The sequence below is a fragment of the Gopherus flavomarginatus genome, chromosome 1 (genome assembly GCF_025201925.1).
Source record: "Gopherus flavomarginatus isolate rGopFla2 chromosome 1, rGopFla2.mat.asm, whole genome shotgun sequence".
Lineage (NCBI taxonomy): Eukaryota > Metazoa > Chordata > Testudines > Testudinidae > Gopherus > Gopherus flavomarginatus.
In genome coordinates, this window is record NC_066617.1 from 47,030,585 (window position 1) to 47,053,957 (window position 23,373).

The 23,373-nt window shown below is 40.6% G+C and overlaps 1 protein-coding gene across 3 annotated transcripts in view; it reads right to left on the bottom strand.

Moving 5' to 3' along the window:
• The window catches only part of CPED1 (cadherin like and PC-esterase domain containing 1), a 229,261-nt gene that overhangs the window by 115,909 nt on the left and 89,979 nt on the right, over positions 1 to 23,373 (bottom strand). For all 3 annotated transcript variants that reach the window (XM_050936099.1, XM_050936100.1, XM_050936101.1), the window contains 8 exons: positions 21,990 to 22,154; positions 19,523 to 19,627; positions 16,650 to 16,819; positions 10,994 to 11,053; positions 9,723 to 9,790; positions 9,300 to 9,344; positions 6,565 to 6,751; positions 4,951 to 5,119 (listed from right to left, as the gene is read on the bottom strand). In XM_050936099.1, coding sequence (XP_050792056.1) covers positions 4,951 to 5,119; positions 6,565 to 6,751; positions 9,300 to 9,344; positions 9,723 to 9,790; positions 10,994 to 11,053; positions 16,650 to 16,819; positions 19,523 to 19,627; positions 21,990 to 22,154 — 969 coding nt within the window. The remainder of the gene's footprint in view (positions 1 to 4,950; positions 5,120 to 6,564; positions 6,752 to 9,299; positions 9,345 to 9,722; positions 9,791 to 10,993; positions 11,054 to 16,649; positions 16,820 to 19,522; positions 19,628 to 21,989; positions 22,155 to 23,373) is intronic.

Sequence of the window (23,373 nt, forward strand, 5' to 3'; positions counted from 1 at the left end):
AATACATAAATAAATCGATATGTGTTTTAAAGATAATGCACAACATAATAAATGGAGGGATACACTGGTTATTTCCATACATTAGTTCTGACCATTATGACAGTGCATAACTAACGTTAGGCTCTGTTGTATGGGGGTTATAGTGGTATCCCTGTCTCATGGAAACAACCTATTGATTTCACTTGCTCTTTTTGTACATTGCCTACATAGAGATTACAAAGCCATTAGGAATATAGCAATGATGCCACTGCAACCAAATTCAAATACTTTGAATGTTGTCAACAATAAAATGAAATTACAAACAAAAACAAACCAACAAGCTTTTCATTTACAGGCAATGTAGCATTGCAGGAGAGCAGAATGCAAATAAAAGAGATGCAAAGCCTCTTAATGTGCTGCAGTGACTCCACAGTTTATCCCCTACTAATTTGGTTTTAATGAGGATATTATGGCTGCTGTCAATAAGGAGAAAGGACAATAATTTGGTACTGCGAGGGAATGTGAGGCTCCGAACCACACACTTCTTAACTGAATAGCCTTGAACTTAATCCAGGATTACTCAGATGCATGAGAATTGTTAGAAGACTGGAAACAACATCTCTAGCTCTGTCTTTGTATTGTAACCTTCATCATGGTATCAGCTTGCAGTGAAACCTGAATATCCTAACGGGATTAAACATAAAAGAAAGTTTTAAAAAAAGTTTCTGGATAAGAATTCTAACTGAAGCCTACTGTGAGAAAGACCATACCACTGTCATTGACCTTTTTCTTCCTAGGCATGATCCCAGTTCTGCATAGTCAAGTATCCAAAGAAGAATCCATCAGTTCACGGTGTATTTATCCTTTTGCTTCTGGAACAGGTGTCTGGTTACTAAGAGAACAAGCATGGAAGCCATTGAACAGTGACTACAACAAATGCTGCCTGTGTGTGTAATGTAATTATAATATTTGGAGCACTTAAAATATGTTTCCCATCAATAAATCATCATAAACAAAAGAGTGTTTGTCTAGCAAATACGGATGAAGCAAAAAGGAAATGCAATATCTTGGCATTTTTACAGTGACATTTTTACCTTGACTTTGAAACCTTAATAACTTTGGGATTTTTAGATTTAATAAGATAGTTTCTGAAATATTTCCCTTCAACATACCTAAAAAGAAATGCTACTTTAAAATCACATGCTGCATCTTCAGAATCCCCATTAGATACCTCAAAAATGCTTTTCATCTCATACTTACTTTTAGTTATTAAAGACCTCCATGGCTCTGAACAATTACATGATACATTCAATTAGGAAAAAGCTTTTCACATATGAGTATACAAATGCAGTTCAAGCAAAAGGAACTTATACAGCACTTTTCATTTTAAGCATTCCAGATCTCTCAACAGTGCTTCAAAGATATGGCATGAGGGCACATACATACTAAAATTAAACATTAACAACAGTGTAAATTGTAATGTGGGAGAACATACATTAGCACAAATTCCTATTCCTGGAACCAGATATATGCTCAAGATTGGGTGATAGGAGTGACTTTTCTCATCTTCATAGCCAATTCTGGTTTCCAAGGAGCATATGACATATCCCTCCCACTGCTGCTCTCCTGTTTTACTCCGATTCACTATTGACATCAGGCAAGTCACTGGGCCACCTTCAAATGCTGTGTGGGCTTAGATCTCATGAAGCAACTCTTAATCCTCTCCTGACTATAATTTGCTCCCTAGCTTTATCACTTATAAAAGTACATCACTGCTTTAATTCAGGCAAGTAGGATTTATGAAAATTGGCACTACTATACATCAAGAAAACTGATAGACCCACTTCCACACCTTTTATATAACGTGCATTTAAACTTATTTCAAGACTACATACCAGTTTTCAGTTACTGAAAGAGTAACAATTGCCAAAACTTTTCCATAATCATACTTTTTAACATGCCAAAACTTAATGAGGAAAAGAAGACTCAGTCAGAATAAATTTTGGGTCCTTTTTAGTAAAGATTAAGAAAATAACACATCTCCAAACAAGAACACTAAAAAGAATCCCTAATTGTAGAACAGACCACCTACAGAGAAAGAGGCCTCATCAGGCAATATAAAGAAAAAGGTTATTTATATTCTGCAGTCAGTTGCTCATTCCTATAGCATTACTGGATTTCCTGAAAACTATACAAAAGCTCCAACAACAAATGAATTCAAAATGTGTGGAACACTAGCCGGCATAATTCACCTTCATGGAAACAGTGCCTGGGTTTCATGATGCGGGTACATGATATAAAGCAACAGATTAGACACATAGATGTTAAGCTCAGTGAAGATTTGGTTATTATATCTCTGAACATGCCAGGCTGAACTCTGGTTCCATATCAGAGACTCTCCTCTGGGACTAGATATGATTTCAATCTGAGAACAAAATTATCCCCTTCAACCTGTAGCATGGGTTTATAGGATATTTTGCACTGGTTACATATAAGAATCAGAGAAGAGAATTTTGCCATACATTTGCATTGATGATATTGTTTTTTAAGGACCCTGTGGACTGACTTTGTTACTGCCAACTACACAATTTCCCAACAACACTGACAACCTACGACTGTCATCAACAACTTAGATGTTGGCATAGAAAGTACGCGTATTAAGTTTGCAGACGATACCAAACTGGGAGGGATTGCAACTGCTTTGGAGGACAGGGTCATAATTCAAAATGATCTGGACAAATTGGAGAAATGGTCTGAGGTAAACCTGATGCAGTTTAATAAAGACAAATGCAAAGTGCTCCACTTAGGAAGGAACAATAAGTTTCACACATACAGAATGGGAAGAGACTGTTTAGGAAGGAGTATGGCAGACAGGGATCTAGGGGTCATAGTGGACCACAAGCTAAATATGAGTCAACAGTGTGATACTGTTGCAAAAAAAGCAAACGTGATTCTGGGATGCATTAACAGGTGTGTTGTGAGCAAGACACGAGAAGTCATTCTTCCGCTCTACTCTGCGCTGGTTAGGCCTCAACTGGAGTATTGTGTCCAGTTCTGGGCACCGCATTTCAAGAAAGATGTGGAGAAACATGTAGAGGGTCCAGAGAAGAGCAACAAGAATGATTAAAGGTCTTGAGAACATGACCTATGAAGGAAGGCTGAAAGAATTGGGTTTATTTAGTTTGGAAAAGAGAAGACTGAGAGGGGACATGATAGTTTTCAAGTATCTAAAAGGGTGTCATCAGGAGGAAGGAGAAAACTTGTTCACCTTAGCCTCTAATGACAGATCAAGAAGCAATGGGCTTAAACTGCAGCAAGGAGATTTAGGTTGGACATTAGGAAAAAGTTCCTAACTGTCAGAGTAGTTAAACACCGGAATAAATTGCCTAGGGAGGTTGTGTAATCTCCATCTCTGGAGATACTTAAGAGTAGGTTAGATAAATGTCTATCAGGGATGGTCTAGACAGTATTTGATCCTGCTATGAGGGCAGGGGACTGGACTCAATGCCCTCTCGAGGTCCCTTCCAGCCCTAATCTATGAATCTATAAAAACCTCTCCTTGCTGCTGTTGCAAGCTTTGTTGCTTTTTTCTTCACAATACCGTTTTTTTTAATTACACCCTTTTCTGTCCCAAAAATCTAAAACTTGTGTCAGCTCTCACTTTGATTACTTGAACTTCTTCTGTAGTATGTTGAGAAAAACTGGAGAAAAAGAATCAGGTTTTAAAAGGGGGATATTTGGTGTAAGTCAAGAAGTTTTATGACACAAATAGAAATGGCAGAGTGTGAGCCCACAATGCTGAGTTTAATAAAGCCCTCTGGCTTACAATCCTGCCTGCTTGTGATAATATAATTTAGCACTATTGAAATACTCTCTCTGGGTTCCCCATAAGACCTCCCCACTCTTCATTCTATTCAAAACTTCACAAACAAAGTTATCTTCCTTGCCTATTGTCACTTCCCTCTTGGAATCTCTCCACTGATTTTCCTGTCCCCATCATATCAAGTTTTAACTTGTAGTGCTCAGCCTTCAAAGACCTGCACAAAGCTGTCCTGGCCTACATCTCAGATCTCATGCCCTATCACGTTCTCCTTTACCACCTTTGCTCCACTAATAATGAAACCTCAGTGCCCCTTTATTTTAATTTTCCTACTCCCATCTTTTATGCTGATCCCTATGTATGAAATGTCCTTCCAACTGCAGTGTGCCAGACCCTAAGATTTTCTTCATTCAGATCCCTTCTAAAGGCTCAATGCTTCCATAAGGATCCATGTATACATTATATATATATTTGCATACAATATGTCTTTGCATACAGATATAATGCATTTGCATACACACACACACACACACACACACACACACACACACTTTAAAAAACCTAAGCTAAGGTCATTCCTTCCTTTGGCCTCCCCCGTGTGTTTTCACTTTATATATTTGTCTTCTTGACTATACATTTTTCATTCATAAATCGTTTTGACATCCGTATCTTGACCAGAATTGATCCCACTGTCAGCACTAAGCAAAGACTAAATGAATACATAATCACAATCATAACGATGAAAACATTGCCATCAACTCCACAGATGATCATAGCTACAGAAACTCTACTACGTCTGTTTTACTGTCCTGATAACTCTGATGCTTCTTACAAAGAAAGATACAATATTGTGGCAAGTAGGATTTCAGTTGACCAAGGTCATGGCAACTTAGCTTGGAGTTTTCCAATGCTTACAAAGTATGAAAGGTACTGATGTATAATTTATATTTATAGCCAAAAAACTTCATAATCCCCCTATTTTATACAATATGGATTGAAAATTCCCAAAGAGTTTGGGGACCTCATTCTAATATAAACAGGTTCCATGCTGGCTTCAGTTCAGTTACTTCTGATTTACACCAGTGTAAGAGAGAACATAATCAGGCCATATAATATATAAAGTGTATATTTGAATAAAAAACAAACAGTACCTGCACAAAACCACACACCATATAGTCCTCAAACAAAGGCAGACTTGGGCGGTCTTCTCGATAGACAATGATTTTATAGCTGCTCACAACCTCGGAGTTGGAATGCGAGTTATCTGTTACTAGAATAGTGATTTTATTAATTCCCAGGCCAAGGGGGTAGTTAGCAACACTGCAAGGGAAAACAACAATAGAAAGTGATAGGCCCAATGTTAAATCAGCCAAGATTTGAACAGTACTTTCCTCTGCAATTTACATGGACCTCAGCTTTTAAGGTTTCTATTAGTAATGTTTATTTCCATGGTTTCAGATGTATAACAGTATGGCTTGCAAAGGCATTTAAAAAAAATCTTGCAATAAAGCAAAAATGTGCAAGAAACAATCTAAAAATGTGATATTACTAGCTTGCAACTTATACAGGAGAGAGAGCTTCAGAGTTGGCAAGTCAGTCAGGCAACAATGACAAGAAAATTGTGAATGATGCAGCTAGGGACAATAGTTTCTGGCAGCTTCAAATTAGTGATGAAGTGAGGAGGGAGACAAATGAGATTGAAAGTTTTAGCTAGCCCTTAAAATTGTGCACTGTACAAGAATGATGGAGTCCCAAATAAACCATTCAACATGATAGACAAGGGCAGTGCTGGAGAGGCTTTTGCTCTGCAGTGATCTAAGAATGGTTGAAACTAAGAGAATTGAACTTTAAATGCTTTTACTTCTTAATAAATATTTATATAACTTATTTCGTTCAGAAGGCTCTCAAAGTATTTTGAAAACTCTCATTATATAGCATACATATCTATTTGTGTATCAATCACTCCATGCACACAACTCTGGGGTGTATTGTGGCAGCCAGCCTACATCCAAAATTTTGTGTTAGCTTTGTTTTGTGACAGGGTTTTGTGTTAGCTTTGTTTTTGTAATGAGACATCAAGAATAACTGCTCTAATAGAAACCACAGGAAGAGTATTAGATTAATAATAGAAGATATTGGCTAGGATACCAGGACAAACCCCCATAGTTTTGCAGAAAGGACCAGAAGACCCTCAATGACCACAACTGGTCAGGTCCTCAGTTTTATACACCACCAAAGACAGCACCTCCAATAGGTTCCTTATACCATGGTGGGATGCTGGCCCTATAATGACTAAGACAGAAAGGCTGTACCAAGTGAATCACCACTGCTGCTTCCAGCAGCTCCTGGGTTCACCTTGAAAATCTTCTGTTCAATTACTGATGAGACCCAGTGCTGTTTAGCTTATATACAGCTCTGTATAATTTGGGCCCTGAATATTTTACCAACAACCATGCTCCTCATCTACCCTCAGACCATTGGTGGTGTGAGGAGTTTTACGTAGAAGCTGGCAGGAGATTCTAACAGTTTGGGGTTTTGTTAATTGGAGTTTAACAGTGACTGTGATTGTAATGCGCACATCTTTAATATATTGATAAACAAATACAAATCTAAAGGAGAAAATGTCTGGGCGTTAAAATCTCCTTTTGTAATCTCAATTCCTAGGTACTCTGTTCTCTTGGAAATGGAGAGGTGGCTGCCATCCTTGCCATTTCTCCAATATTAAGAATCAGCTCTGTGCTTACAGGATCATTTTTTCCCCATACCTTGGTCCTTTCCTCTCATCAAGGTGCACCTGGCACTGACAGTTAGAGGGTTCTGCTCCAATCTTCACTGTCACCACATCAAATGGGACTTCAGTGTAGTATTCTTTGTTCTTTGGATTAAATTTAGGATTCAGGTCCAAAGGCGGGCTAGTGAAGATCTGCCTGATATGAGATAGGGTATCTTTATCTGTTCCAAGAAGGCATCAAAGAAAAAACAGTGAAACATACGGACATTTTAAAATAACAAGTAACTGCTGGCAGGCTGTTAAATGATCAGTGGTGAGATTTATTAACTCATAGCTATGCTGAGTCTGTTGCTGCAAGGCATTAATGGATTTTGTATTGGAACTTGGGGTAAATTTTCTGACCTGTGCAGGGGTTTTACCATTTTCTGCCCAATGACTTTAGTAGGAGTCACAAAACTAGAAGCCTGAATAAGGCATTGAAAGTTTAAGGCTTAAGGTCAGCAAATCCTGTCTCCTATGGATTAATTGAAATTTACATGAGTTTAATGACAGAAATTCACAACCAATTTAGGTATGTACCAGCTTGTGTGCAGGGCTTATGTATATGTGTAGTTGCCAGGAAAAAATCAATCTGTTGGAAACACCCTTACTGCTCATAAGAACTGATCATGTGGGTCACATTCGGATTCATGGGGTCATTTGTACACTGGGTCAATAATTTATAAAGAATCCTCATTCAACAAATTGCACTTCTTTTCTGTTTGTGGACAATCCATAAAGATCATGATTTTCTCAAACACACTCATTATTCTGCATTATCTGACAAATGATTTCTGTGAATTATTATTTGCCTGTAGATCATCTGTGACAAGTTTCTTGCAACTATTTTAATCTGATCTGTTAGAATCAGATTTCTGGCATGTTTGCAAATTCAAAATCTGCTTTTTCTGAATGTTCTCCAATATTCAATTATAATTGGCTGCTTCTGCAAACATTCCAGCCAGTAAACTCTTTCCCTCAAATAGCTGAGCAGATCTGGAAGCTTAATACACAGTTTAAGGGGGCTTAAATAGTTCATAGAGCCCTGTGTGGGCCTGTCCACGAGGGTGAATTTAACTGGAGAGTAACACAAAAGGGACAAATTCAGTCCTCAGATACATTGTTGTAAATAGAGTTAATGCTGTTACTCCAAAGTTACACTGAGAGCAGAATTTGGGCTAGATTCCCCAGAGAACAGGTCATATTCAAAACCTACAGCATAGAGGGTTTAGGAAAAGTAAGTGTTCAAAGGATATAAGAAGCACTCCTGAGTTCCCCAAGATGCTATGTGGCCTGTGTAAAGCACACAGGGCTGGCTCTAGGATTTCTGCCGCCCCAAGCAGCAAAAAGAAAAAGAAAAAAAAGCAGCCATTGCGATCTGCAGCTCTACTGCCGCTGCTTCAGTCTTCAGTGGCAATTCGGCAGCAGGTCCTTCACTCTGAGAGGGAGTGAGGGACCCGCTGCAGAATTGCCGCCCAAGACCCAGACGTGCCACCCCTCACTGTTGGCCGCCCCAAGCAGCTGCTTGCTGGGCTGGTGCCTGGAGCGGCCCTGAAAGCACAGATCCTTTCAGGATGTATGCTTATTCCCCGAGAAATCACTAATAGCCTTAAGAATTACAGCAGCTGGAGGGAGGGGTACCTTTCAAGAAAAATCTTATGAGAGGGGTGAAATCATGGTGTCAGTCAGCCAGGTTAGGAATGTTCTTGGCCTAAAACTGACATCTTCCTGGCTGAACTCCAAGCTTAGAGAGGAGCAGAGAGGAGATGAGGCCCATTGGGCTGAAAATTCTTCACCCCTAAGCTGCAATTTGTCTTCCTCTCCCAAAATAACTCTCAGAGACAATACAGCCTCATTTAGGCAGAGGGAAAAAGAGCACTGGACCCTGTAAAGGTAGTAATAATGTTCTAAGGTGTGGGATGCCAGGAGCTCATTTAGATGATCTCTTCATCCCCTGAGCAGCTCTGCAACACCCTAAGGCTTTCTTGTGTTTTTGCCTGATACTCAGCTGACTGTACCCCTGAATAAGCCAAATGTCCTTGCAGCCGTGTGTGCACTGTTCTGGGTCTCACATTATTTCACCTGGATATAGCAATAAAGAGGTCTGCCTGTACAATGATATATTTGTAGTTGAATGGAATTCTGGATGGCTAATGGTGGTGAGGGAGAGATATGAAGCAAGTGTAAATGCAGGTTGAAAGAAAAAAACGATTGAGTGTGTGTTTAATTTTATATTTAAGTATTTCACTCTACATTACAAAAGAACCAAAAATATTGTATTTCTGAACAGATATTATTGATCAGGAAGGGTTAAGCACTGAACTAATATCCTGTATGATAGCTGAGCACCCCAAAATTTAAAGTTTAAAAGGTCATTTCATAAGAACAACTGTATGCAAAAGGAGAAACTACATGACAGTCAGTGGTATAACAGAAGAAAAACCATAAGGGCTTTAAGATCAATGAATGTTCGAATATTAACATTACAATATAAACATAACAATGTCTAACTTTGGTGCTTGAGGTTTACTTTGCATAGCTGACTCATTAATGATGGATTCATAAAAATGCTGGCTACTTAATAAACCATGTTTCATTATTAAGGGCCTAATGGTACTCCATTCCTTAAAGAAAGTTGCATACACACTATATAAAATTTGTTAAAGCAGTGCCACCTTTTGCATAAAGTTCACATGTTCTGTCAGTACAAAGATATAGATCTTGACTTACCGTGATTGCAATGCTTTTCTCTAGTCTCATTGGAAAAATGCAATTCTAAAGGACAAATAGAAACAATTAACTATGTTCTCCTGTACACACTGCATGCAATCCCTATTTGCAGAACACAAAGACAACAACCCTCTTCCCCCACACATAACTGAATTATAAAAATAAAAGGGGATATTTGTATTCATTTCAGTTTGGGCCATATGCTGCCTGCTCTACTCCCACTGGAGTCCATGGAACAACTTTCACTAGTTAGGCAGATAGAATTTGGCCTTTTATGTTTAGTAAATGAGCCACAACCTTCTAACTGGAAAGCACGAATGTAAGAAACACATCAGTTCATCTGAACCACAGACGTTCCCAGATTTTTGGAACAAACAGGAAAAGCATGTGGTATGTTATAAGTAAACCAGTCTGATGTCCTACCTTTATGATTTTTCATTACGTTGAAAGGAGTTCTTTGTTTAACATCTTCTTTTTCTGGGAAAGAATTCCTATCAATGCAATAGTAAAGATGTTTCTAGATCAATGAGAGGAACAGCACCCACGGAAAACACTTTTTAAAAATTCCTCTCTCCCTTGGCATGAGGCATGGTACTGTAGTTTTCTGAACAGAAAGATGCACCTTTTGCACTCACATTCCCAATACTAGCAATCTTACCTGAAATGATTATGATGAAAAACTCACACTCATAGTAAACAGTAGCCCAGAGGAAGAAAAGCAGAAATGAATTTCAAGAAAGCAGCTTAATAGGGAGGGCGAACTGAGAGGGGATGAGTATCCAAGAACAAAAGCTTTCAGATTGCTTGTACATTACATTTTTACCCATTTTTAATATGCAGTTCAGGTTACAATTTGTACAAAAACAATTTCTTTAAGACAAGTGAAGACTTGAGTAGTTGGCACATGACTGAATTTAGGTTAGTATGGATTTATACATTGGAATGAAGTAGACAAATGTAATATTAGACTATGTACTTGCAAATCCAAAACGAAATTATATGCCTAAAGCTAGAATTCATACACATTCTTATTTTACCAAATGAAGACTAATTATCTGCAACTACTCAGGAATATGTCAGCGACTCTTAATTTGTCAATTCAGCAGATTTCCTCTTACAATGAGTCAAATCCATTTTTGGACATGACTGGAGGCTGGCAAGGTAGATTTACAATAGACTCTTCCCTATGCAAACACTGTGTTAGACTGACACTGAGAAATGACTGATGGAGAGATCCAAAGGGGCTCCTTGCAGGAGTAGTATGTTTCCCCAAAAAACATTCCCTTTGAAGTCCTCTTGAAGAATTGCATTGCCAGAGAAGCCTACTGTTCATCAGTTTATGATTTTAAAAGACATAAATCCACTTTCTGTGTGTGTAGGGGGGGGGAGACGGTGAAATCTTACTTTGTGGCCAACCCCCACAAATGTTTTAATGAGACTTGCAGAAAGGACCATTAAAATGAATCATTGTCAGTCTTACATCAGAACACAAAGAATTCAGGATTATCCCACTGAGATAGGAAATGTGGCAACTAATTTCCCTACTGCCAGCACTTAGTGGATCTGTGTATGTGTGTTGGGCTTGTTCTCCCCAGAAACTGCCCTACAGCTGTTCGCATTCACAGGCTCCTTCAGAGATGGTGTTCACAGATGTAATGATAGGCATTACAAGTTCACTATTTGTTCATTCTCACCTGGGCTTTGACCATTTCATGATGGTCCCAGATGAGTTTCTGGAACTCTTCTTGATTTTCCTGTAGAAGAAGTGCAGAGAATTCACTAACTTCACTAGGGATGTTAAAATTGCAAAAGATGGTATGTGGATGAGTAATGCTAACCAGTAAAAGCCTTTCAGTAGGGTCTTCATTCTCTGGTTTCATGAGCAGTAAGATACAAAATCTAAATCGAGGAAATTTTTCAGTGAGCCTCCTTAACTGTCCATTTACACATCCATAAGGGGTAGCTGATCTTGCAGTTGCCGGTTTGTACATGAAACCACAGATCTTGCATATGCCAATAAATGGGAACAATTAAGAAGCTCATCAAAAAATTGGCCCAAATCTTTGAAAGCCAGGATAATAGTCCCTATAAACAAAACTCATCAAGGCTATGAACCTCAGGAAAGCTTAAAGTTTAAACAAAATGCTGAAACAGGCTGCCTTGGGATGAAACTTAACTCACATCTTTTCCGTTTGCAAGCATTCATAGCCATTTACATAGTAGGTATCTCTACACTGCCAGAAAAGAAGTGTGTTCCTTACTTGGGTTAGTGAACATGTAGGGGAGCCTGGGGTTGAACTAGCTGCTAACCCAAGTTAAAGGTCAAGTTGCCATGTCTTCACTGCTATTTTAATACTAGTTAAGAACACACTTTTTTTTTTTTTTTTTTTTGCTGCAGACATACCCACAGACCACACAGGTGTAGGACAATTAAGTAAGTGCAACAACAAGGGACAGAGTCCATGGTTGCTCATGGCAACATTTTTTCATGAGAAAATGCCAGTTTGTCACAACTGAAAAATTTCACAGAAACATATCGGCTTCAATTAAACTTTCATTCGGAAGGTTTCTCAGGTTGAGGATGGAATTTCTGGTAAGAGAAAGAGACACTCATGAGGGTACTCCCTGGGAGATCCAAGTTCAAGTCGCTGCTTGATTTGGAGCAAGGATGTGAACTTGGATCTCCCATATCCCAGGTGATTGCTCTAACCACCTGGCTATCGGCGGGTGCCTCTCTCTGTTTTGACCAGAAATTCCATCCTGGATCTGAGAAGTCTCTCCCACAAAAGTCTGTCAAAACCAAGAGATGGGTCCTGCACCTGATTCCATGGGCAGCAAGTTATATATCCACGTGGTGCCTGGGCACCAGCAATATTCAGAGCCCAGGAGCCCAGCTCCACCAATGTTTGGGACCGGGTCTCCCCCTTGGCCCCCTTGAGCCTCTCCCGTGTGTCCCTCAGACCCCCCTTGCTGGCCCCATGCATGTCCCTGGGCCCTGAAGGGAGCAGAGCATCCCTGCCTCTTCCATGCAGCTCCATGCCGCCTTTCTGAAGCAATTGCTGCTGCCGGGTCCTAGCACCCCCCATATAGACTGCCAGAGCAGACTGACTCTAAGCCTGCCCTTCCTCCTCAGACCCTTCCCTTCTCCGGCGGGACCCTCCACCAGCACAGCCCCCCACCCCCAGTCACCACTCCTGCCCCATGCTGGGTAAGGAGGCAGCCCCATCCCCCATCCCCAGTGAGGCTACAGTCAGAGGCAACAGCAGTGGAAGAGGCGCATGCAGCACCCCTCGGCACCCATGGGGAAGATGAGGGAGATTCCTGGACCTGAGAGGGACCCTAGGAGCACATGCAGGGACACTGGTGGGGGTGAGTGTGCTGCTGGGGGGGCGGGAAAGGAGGGCCGGGAAAGGGGGACTCCTCCCCCAGAGCTTGCTGCTGCTGGCAAGGAAAGGGCTGGGGTGAGTCCTCCTCTCTAGCCCCTATCCTAGAGCAGGCTGCCTGCACTCCAAACTCATCCCCAGCTCTGCCCCACCCCAGAGCCCCTAGCCAGAGCTTTCACACACACCCCACACCCTAACCCTCTGCTCTAGCCAGGGCTGGTTCCAGACACCAGCCTACCAAGCACGTGCTTGGGGCAGCACCTCGGGATGGGGCGGCAATCAGGGTTTGGTTTTGTTTTTTTTGGTTCGTCCGGGCAGCACTGGGGGGAGGTGGGGCTTGGGAGGCGTGGAGCCATGTTGGGGGGGCGGGGACTTGGGCGGCACAGTGCAACACTCAGGGAGAAGCGGGAGACTTGAGTGGTGCAACTTGATGCTCGGGGGGGCGGGGACTTGGGTGGCGTGATGCAACACTCAGAGGGGGCGGGGGACTTGGGCTGCACAACACTCAGGGACAGGGCAACGCGATGCTTGGGGGCGGGGACTTGGGCGACGCTCGGGAGGCGGGGCGGTGCTCTTTGTTTTTGCTTGGGGTGGCAAAAATGTTAGAACTGGCCCTGACCCCCTCCAACTCCCCAAACGCCTTATCCCCAGTCCCAGCCAAAGCCCTCATCTCCCCGCATCCTAACCCTCTGCCCCAGCCCTGAGCCTCTCCAACACTCCAAACCCATCATCCCTGTTCCAGACAGAGCCCGCACCCCCACATTCCTACTCTTGCCCTGAGCCCCTCCCACACCCCAAACCCCTCATCCCCAGCCCCAGCCAGAGCTCTCATCCCCCTGCACCCTGTCTGCCCCAACCCTGAGCCCCCTCCTGCATCATGAACCCCTCATCCCCAGCCCCATTCCACAGCCCTCACACCACCCCTCTGCCATAGCCCTGAGCCCCCTCCCACACCCCAAACCTCCTCAGCCCCATCCCAAACCCAGCCCCACCCCTGCACCCCCTTCCTCCCCCAAACTCCCTCCCAGAGCCTGCACCCCCTCCCTCCACACCCCCTCCCATCCCTAAACTCCCTCCCAGCGCCTGCATCCGACACCCCAGACCTCCTCCCAGAGCCTTCGGCAGGTAGGGGGTAGAGTTTGGGGGGGCGGAGTTTGGGTGGAGGTGGGTTCTGGGCACCACCAAAATTTCTACAAAACTGCCGCCCATGCCTGATTCTGGCACAAGGACTCAAACCTAGGTCTCCCCGATCCCAGGGTGAATGCTTGAAGCCCTGGACTACAGTCACTCTCCTTCTCCCTTGCTTGCCCAATCAATATTTATTTATAGGAAGAGAAACACTTCTTGCAGGTGAGATTGAGAGAGTCAGCAAATTACTTTACAATTCATTGAGTAGACAGGATGCTCAGCTAGGATGTGAAAGAACCAGATTCAAGTCCGTGCTCCAAATCAGGGAAAGCAGGGACTTGAGCCTGGGTGTCCCACATCCCAACTGAGTGACCTACAAGTGGGCTATTGGCTATTCTGGGGATAGCTGCCTCCCCCGCCATTTGTGATGAAAAAAATTAAAGAAGTTGGATTTGTTCCACCTCAGAATGGAACCAAATGTAAAAACTTCAATTTTTGTTGTGAAATAGAAATCTTTTCCAGCCAGCCCTACATACCACTTCCAAAACACAAACCTCTATTCCGTGAGCTACAGGAACAGCTCAATTAGATCAGCCATTAGAGGGTACAAAATATGAACAGGAAGGCTGACCTGTGCCACATAATAGCAGGTAATGGCACATGCACATATATACACACCTACATAAATGTCCAACTTCAAGAAAAAAAGAAGTTAGGGGCCTCGCTCAGTGCAAGTGCATAGTAAAGCCTAGATTAGAACTGAAAGTGTTAAAGGTTGGTATGCCTTGGTATGCAAGGATAAATATTTTGGCTAACTGGCAAAAGATTATTTCTGAATGTAAACAGCTGCATCTTTGAATTGCAGTTCATGAATTAGCTAGCAATAATAATAATAATCCTTAGCACTTATATAGCACTGTACTTTGTCAAAGCACCATGAAAACATTAATTACCCCATGTGGTAGGGAAGTATTAATCCCTACTTTATAGAGGGGCAATTTGAGACCCAGAAGATAATTGACTTACAGAAAGCAAGTCATGGATGACTTGAATGAATCAGTGGCAGAGTCAGAACTAGACTTTAGGAATCCCTACAGTAACCTCCTTGTTCAGTGACTATCCTATGATGCCTCTGCAGATAAAATTCCCCAAGTAGGAAGAAATATTTTACTATTTTTGTTTGCACAATTACACTAAGAATTTGTTGGATGAAATAAACAGAAACTGGACCTCTCACTATTTCATAATGGATACAATACATGCATGTCACCTCCATTACCAGTAGGTGAGTTGTACACTTGCATTCAATGTCATTAGCAAGAAGAAAATGAGTATGGAAAATAAACATGAATTTCTTCAACTTTAGAAGAAATATATAGAGTACCAAATTTACAATACCATTATTTTTGTTCTTTCCTGCCAAAAAACTTTAAGATGATGTTAAAAGGGAAACTACACCATCAACTAAGGAAGGTGGTGGGAATCCATAAAAGAATATTGTAGCTAGCAATGATCTAGTAAAAAAAACCCAAACCCACTAGGTCTGTCAAGTTAATGCCTGCAATTAACTGAAAGCAAAATTAACATGTTAATTTTTATGCATTAATTGCATACCTGTGGGCGGGCAGGAGGCAATGGTGGAGGTGGGGGGCTGAAGAAGCCCCAGCCCACAGCTTCCCTGAGGTGGAAGGGAGAGCGAGAGCCCCATGCCCCAAACCCTGAGAGTGGCTGGAGCCCCGAGAGGGGCTAGAGTCCTGCATTCCATGCCCTGAGAGGGACTGATGCCCCATGCCCAGCTGAAGCCCCGAGCAGGACTGAAGTTCAGTGCCCCCAGCCCTGACCCTATATTTGAAAATATAGAAAATCCCCAAAACATTTAAATAAATGGTATTTTAATATTGTTTCACAGTGAGATTAAAACTGTGATTAATCACAATTAATTTTTTTATCTCACGATTAATCGTGATTAATTTTTTTAATCACTTCACAGTCCTAAAAAAAAACCAAACCTTTGATGAATTTTCTAACTGTGATGAACACCTCTGCTTTTTTTCAATAAATCATAATTCACAAAACCTTGTGTAGAAGTAATTTTTTCAGTTTTGGTTGATAAAATGTCCCTTTTTCCACTGACAAACAATTGACTTACATTTTAAAGTCTGTTTCCACACAGGAAAGGCTGAAGATTTATCGATCTTTCTTTCTTTCTTTCAAGTGAAAGCTTAATACTACAGCAGTCATGATCATAATGTAAGCCCACTGCAGTCGACATGCCATTCTGATATTATTATTTAAAATCTTAATAACTTTAAAAGTTAGAGTTGCATTTAGAATTTGATTTTCAGAGTAAGGTGTCTCAAATGGGGCATCCAAAATCTTTGACTACCCAAAAGCACTGGTCACCTCTGAAAATCTTGGCCCAAGTTTTTATCTCTTGCCTTCTTGTTTTGGGTTCAAAATGGGAGGCAAGGAGAGAGAGACCTTTTGTATTCTAGTAAACATCCCTATTTTCAGAGTATAGTAATTCAGATTATTCAATTCAAATCTGCTAGAAGAATTCTACCCCTCACATACACCATTAATTTTGCCACCAATAATCCTGTGTGTTAGAAGGGGAAGAAAGGGGGCCAAAACTGGATTTACCTGGAAATTCAGTTCAACATTAACAATGGAATACCTCCCAACACACCACAATAAGACACGCTGAGCAAGTGCGTGGGCTGGTGTTAATTGGCATAGCCTGTCTTAAGTTAAAAGCTCCCCTAAAGTCAGTGGAGCTACATTGGTTTCCACCACCTGAGGATCTGTTCCTAGAAATATTATGTAATAGCCATCTTACCATCCTGAGAGATTTGGACGTGCCTCTTTATTCATGAACTGGAACTGCTCAAGTAAATTGGAAAGAAACCAATGTACTGTCAGGACTGACCCAAGCTTTCCCATTGGGTCTACCATGTGATAAACATCATGCAGCAAAGTTTGAATCTTGGGTACAGAAGATGGGAAAAGCTGCAAAGAGAGAAAGTTGATATGGATCAGATTAATAAAGGCAAAAACACTTTCTTGTAGATTTTCCCTTTATATCTCTTTGACTAAATCACATATTGAGGTCTTGTCTTGCAAATCGTTACAATAGGTGAGATGCATATTATATATGTAAAACATAACAAGGAAGCTAAGAAAAATTAGGAACAGATTACATGTGTTTAATAGACCATCCTAGCACTCATATTAAGATACATTCCCAAAGTTATAGTGATTATCATGCTTTGCAAAACCATGCTTACTGGTTCCGAAACAGAAGCCTTATCCCTCAGTCTTCTGTGTCCTTGCTCTCACCTGCTTATTTGACTCTCAAACGGAGGTGAACTCTTCCCTGCACCAAAAGGCCATGCCACAGACTTTGCCATCACGAAGCACAGCTCCCTTTCTCATATTTCATTACTGAATTTCCTCTTTGTGGCTACCAACTCATTTCCTGTACCATTGCTCACCTCTGTCTGTCCCATGACCTTCCAGGACCTTCAATCCCTTAATGCCTGTGACTTCTCATGCTCTGTCTCCCAATACTTGCTGCGTTTCCTTTGCCTCCATTGATCAGTTGTTAAGTCCATTCACACCACTCTCGCTATCCTTGACTCCTTTGTCCCTCTTTCCCCCCATATAATTTGCCCACTAATCCCCAGCCTTGTTGCTCATCCTGCCTCTCTGGAGGAGATCCAGACACCATGCAGACTTCTTACACACAGATTTGTCCTCTGAGCCTTCTGTTCTGCCACCTTCCTTGCCCAGCAGCTCTGCCTCTCCCTTATTGAGTCCCATGCCTATAAACCCAAACATTTATTAATGGCCACTGACTCCTTCTTAAAGCCTTCCCCTCTCCTACATCCTCCACCCTCTCTGCGCAGGATCTCACTAACTTCAAGAAGAAAACCGACAACATCTGTCATGACCTCCCTACGCCTTCCCTACTCTCCCTTTCCTCCTTTTCATCCCCAGCACCCTTTTTCTGCTGCCACTAATGGGTCTTGAACTTTCTCCAATCCCTCCACCTGTCCCACCTCTGCACCAGTGTCATTCCTCCCTCCATCTCACCCTTAACCTCTCACTGTCAACTGGCTCTTTCCATTCCAAGTACCAGAATGGTCTGGTTCCTCAATTCTCAAAAAACTGACCTTTGACACTATTACTTTTGTGAACTACCACTCCAGCTCCCTCTCTCATTACCTCTAAAATCATTGAATGACCCATTTACAACCATTTCCTCAAATTCCCCTTCTCTAACTCTATTCTAGACCCCCCTCTCCACCCCACCAAATACATACACAACAAACATTTCCATTCATCTCTTCCTACAAAATCTCAGCAGCTGTACTCCATGCTCATTCTTCTGGCTCTCCCCACTACCTTTAAAACTGTTGCTCACTCTCTATTCCTTGACTCCCTATCCCTCGTCGGCTTTCTTGGTACTATTTGCTCTTGGAACTCTTCCTACCTATCTGATTGGTCCTTCAGAATCTTTCCTCCTCCCCCACACCCTGTTTGGGGGGAATTCCCTAAGGATGTCTCTACGGTACCCTCCTTTTTTCCCCATCACACATTAAGTGCATTATCTGCTCATACAGTTGCAGCTATGATGGCTACGCTAATGACTCCTAATCTATCTCCCTCCTTCCAATCCCTCATTTTATGCCTCATTCTGCCTCTTTGACATTTCTTCCCAGGTTTTCCTCATTTCATCCTTCAACCACCTCCTCTCCAGCCTTCCCAACACCCACATTGTCCCCACCTCTCCATATCGAATATGGCCTCCAAAATGATTTTCTTACTATGTCATTCTGACCATGTCATCCCCTCTTAAAATCTCTCCACTGACCCCCTCCCCTCTTCTCCATTGCATTAAATTAAAACTTCCTGTCCTCACCTTTGAGGTCCTACATAACTCTACCGCCCATAGCTATCTGACCTCATCTTTTAACACATCACCTCTTGCCTATTTCACTACTAATGCCAGCCTCGGGGCCACATTTGTTCATTTTTCTCGTAAGTGTCTTCAAGCCTTCTATCATGCCCTACACATTTCCTACCTACTTGATTCATCAAGCCCTTTCCCTCTCTCATTTGTATACCTCAGAACACTCGCCTTTTCTGTGAGCTCACAAGAAATGAGTCTGATATTCTCTCTTATCCTGTTATCTCCTTGTTTTTATTATAGGAAGAACTGGCAGAATCCACAAGACATGTGCAAGACCAAACTGAGTATCCACATGATGTTATTGCTGTAAACTTCATCCTTTCCCATTCCATCCTCTCTCACTATTTGCTGCCAGCCTCTGCATCACACCATCACATCATATCTAAAACATAGGCCACGATATTGCAGTTACACATGTACTAAACTTTAGGCACCTGATAGCATCCTTCTGAAAAATTAAAAACTTGTGATGTACTATAATTCTGTTCTGTCGTATCGTTATTAAATCAATCACTATTTTATGATGTCTTAAAGAAAAGTACCTGGATTCTGACCACTTTAACATTTATTTCAATAAGAAATAAGAAAAAAATCCATAATGTTTTCAAAGATTTAAAAAGTAGAAACACTTCCTTCTTAAACAACTTACAGTTGAACTGCTATATCCCCCCAAAGATATCACATCAAAGGAAATAGCACAATACCAAAAAAATACATAATAATAATGTTTACTTTACCAGCTCAAATTGTCCCATACTCTTCAGCTCTTTTATAAAATGAATCATTGAATTTATTTCTTCTAAAGACAGACATTGTTCATATTCCTTCTGGTAGTTTTCATCCTGCAAAAGAAAGGACAGAAGTAGCTGGTGCATACTAGGTATACGTCTACATTGCAATTGGATGTGCAATTGCAGCTTGTATAGGCATACCCAAGCTAGCTTTGATCTAGCTAGTGCAGCTAAAAATAACAGTAAAGATGCAGTGACACAAGCTTCAGTGTAGGATGTACAAGTTCCCGCCAGGATCATTGCCACCACATCTTTGCTGCTATTTTTAGACGTTCTAGCTAGATTAAAGCTAGCATGGGTATGCCTATATAAGCTGCAATCACATGTCGAATTGCAGTGTAAACACACCCTGGGGATGAGAGAGCTATCAGCTTGCTCAAATCATAGGAGAATAACACTGCTGTCAATCCCAGGGAAAGTGTTTACGACCATACTACTGAATTGATTGAAATACTGTTTCAACCCAAAAATGAGGGACTGTTACTGTGGTTTCTGTACAGATCAATCTACAATCCATGCTACACATGCCCTGCATATTACTGAAAAATAACTAGAACAACAAAAAGAAGTTAACAACATGTATATAGACTTTTGACTCAGTGCATCCATCAGCACTGTGGATACTGCTACACCAGCAGGGTGTGCCTGAGGACATAGTGTGGCAAGTGGAAGAACTGTACCACCGCACATTTATCTGTGTGAGGGTCAATGGCTGTATTACAGACTGGTTTCCAGTTAAGTCAGGAGCAGGCCAGGGATGAATTCTCTCACCTATGTTATTTAATGTTCTAATAGATGATCTGATGACAAATTGATTGAGGCCAAAGTAGAAGGTGTGAAATTTAAAGATTGGTCTTTAGAGGCTCTCGATTATGCAGATGATATTGCCTTACTAGGAGAGACTACTGACCAACTACAACTGATGCTGGAAGAGCTCTGAAAAGCTGAAGGATCTATGGGACTTAAGATCAATGGTGATAAAACCAAAGCTATGTACGCCTCTTATAAGATGAAAACAAATAACCTGCTGACACTGCATGTAGATGGCACTGACACTGAATGGCTGAATAGTTTAATTTATCTGTGTAGTTGATTGACAGCAGAAAGTTCTATATCCAAAGTCACATGTCAGATCAATCTTGCATCAACGGCATTTCAGCATTTCTAAAGGCCTATCTTTAGTTGATTGGATGTCTATGTGACAACCAAGACAAGAATGTCCAATGTAAAAGTGACGACAACTTTTTTATATAGAGCAGAAACACGGCCATTAAAAACAACGGAGGAGAGGAAAGAAGAGTTTTCACCATCAAAACTTATGGCGTGTTCTTAACATCTGTTGGTTAGGTTTGATTTTGTCACAAATAATGAGATACTTAGACAATCCCAGCAAGTTGCAGTCTTGCACCAGTTGAGAGCAAGATGACTGCAGTGATGGGGTAATGACCAGTGTAGAGAAGATGGCATGCTTTTGTAGGTTTAAAAAGCTACATTCAAAGGAAGCTGTGCATGCAGCCAACCATGAATCAGGCTGAAAGATGCAATTTTGAGGAAATTAAGAGTCTAAATCTTCCCATAACGACTCTTGCTGAAAGAAGCAGACTTGCAAGGAGTCATTCAACGTGATAGTCCATGCTACACACCATCACCACAGCTATATCATGGCTACATGAATCTGCTGCTGCGCATACCCTAGGTGGAGACCAATTTGCTTTGGCTATATTTAGCTGGTACATAGTCCCTTGGGCACCATACCCAGCTGGTGAAAGTTAGAGCAGCCCCCTAGCTGCACTAACCTGAGCCAGGGCTGGGGCAAAGAATTGGTGAGACCAAACAAGCTCCCTGATAGCTCTTCCTTCTTCCAAGTCTGCTGTGTTCAACGTTAGTTTGGTGTAAGAGAGAATCTAGTGAGAGGTAACTAGCACAAAGGGGTGTGTAGTATTTGTAGAGAAATATGATGTGCTGAAATGTGACTCTTTTGCATTTTATAGATAATTTGAAATTAGTTCTGTATTTACAAACATTTCACAAAAGCTGCATACTAAAAAGGGAATTTGGTCCCATTATTAAGCAAAACTGCTTTTACTTGAAAACACACAGAATTTCACACTATTGCAGCTTTGAAAATGTGAACTCTTGAAAGCTGGAAAATGGAAAGAAAGAAAGAAAGAAAGAAAGAAAGAAAGAAAGAAAGAAAGAAAGAAAGAAAGAAAGAATTCCATGCAAGGTGTCATCATAATATGTTTTTCACAGTTTCATACAACTCTGACTAGCCCCCAAAAATTCTGATTGAACAAATATTTCATTTTGTAGTTTAGGAAGAAAAACCCTCACAAAGAAAAGGTTATCATTTAGAATTAAATATTTTCAATTAATTTGTAATAAAAAAAATGTTTACAAAATCAATTCTTACCTTAATCATAGCTAACTTGTAAATGTTCTGTAAAGTCTCAAAGACACTGGAAGCTGAAGACTTATTAGACAAGATAAACTTGAACGTATCCTCAAGAAGGAATTCTTTTACAGTTTGGTCCTCAAAATTCAAGTCATCAACTTGAAAGTCAAAGTGTTCATGCACCTTGAAAAAAAAAGAACTAACGTACAGTTTTTATATCAAATCCAGTGTTCCCTGATATATCTAAGCTGGATTTATTTATTTATTCAAAGGAATCATAAAGGGCATGAATAAAAAAAGGAATCAAATGCACATAGATGGTAAACAAATAAAGTACTAGTATTTTACTACGTGTATTACTTCTGATACAATAAGTAGAATTGTAACACAGCAAATACTGTATTTCATTTTCTGTAACGATTAAACATCATAGTGTTTGCTGACCTCTAGTGCACTGAGAAGAGCATAGCACTGTCATATCAATTAATGTGTTTTTGAAGCATATGTTTAAAAAATGTCCAGCCTTTTTATATATATAAAAAATATTTAAGAGTGAAGATTGCTAAGTGACTACATGCTATACACAAAACTTAAGTTCTTAAAGCTTAGTAATGAGCATAACTTGAATAGTTAAGGACATACATTTTACATTAGACATAACAAACAATCACATAATTTCTATCAATCATAGAGAAATTCATTTCACAATCCTAACACAACTGCAACTCGCATCCATCAGGGTTTATATGTAACATTCTTGTTTTCTTTACTTCTGCATCCAAATGTATTTAAGAAATACTGTATTAATATCTGTTAATATTTAGTAGCTGACAGTAGATCTCTTTTAGAAGTATTTATAATTGCTTTTTTTTAGAATAATGTTATTACATATATTTTCATAGGAAAGCATTTATCACTAGTAATTTACTAGAACATGATCTAAAATATGTATTTATTTTGACTTCCATTTGAGGGTGATCAAGAGGTGTCTATAGCATGTAGAAAGAACTTCTGTTTTTAAAAGGGTTTTGATTTGAGGATTACTGATGAAAGTACTATATTTATTTAGAGTCCAACTTGAGGTTATTAAGTTATGATGAAATATGCATTTCTTTATACTTGATAAGAATGTCTTTATATTTATTTTGCGGACAATGCAAGGTTTACTATGTCTACTCATTTCTTTGCATTTTGTAGATGACGTAATAGGAAACTGCACAGATTTCACTTAGCAACCTAAACTGATTTTTTTTAAATCAAGATTTATTATTATTTAGTTTTTGGAATGACCCTGGGTATTTTTAAAATATATTTTTTCTTTTTTTTCTTTTGTGCAAACAAAAGAAGACACAGCTTTTTCAAATTCCCTGAAGCGGTGCAAAACAGCTGGAAAGCTGCCCTA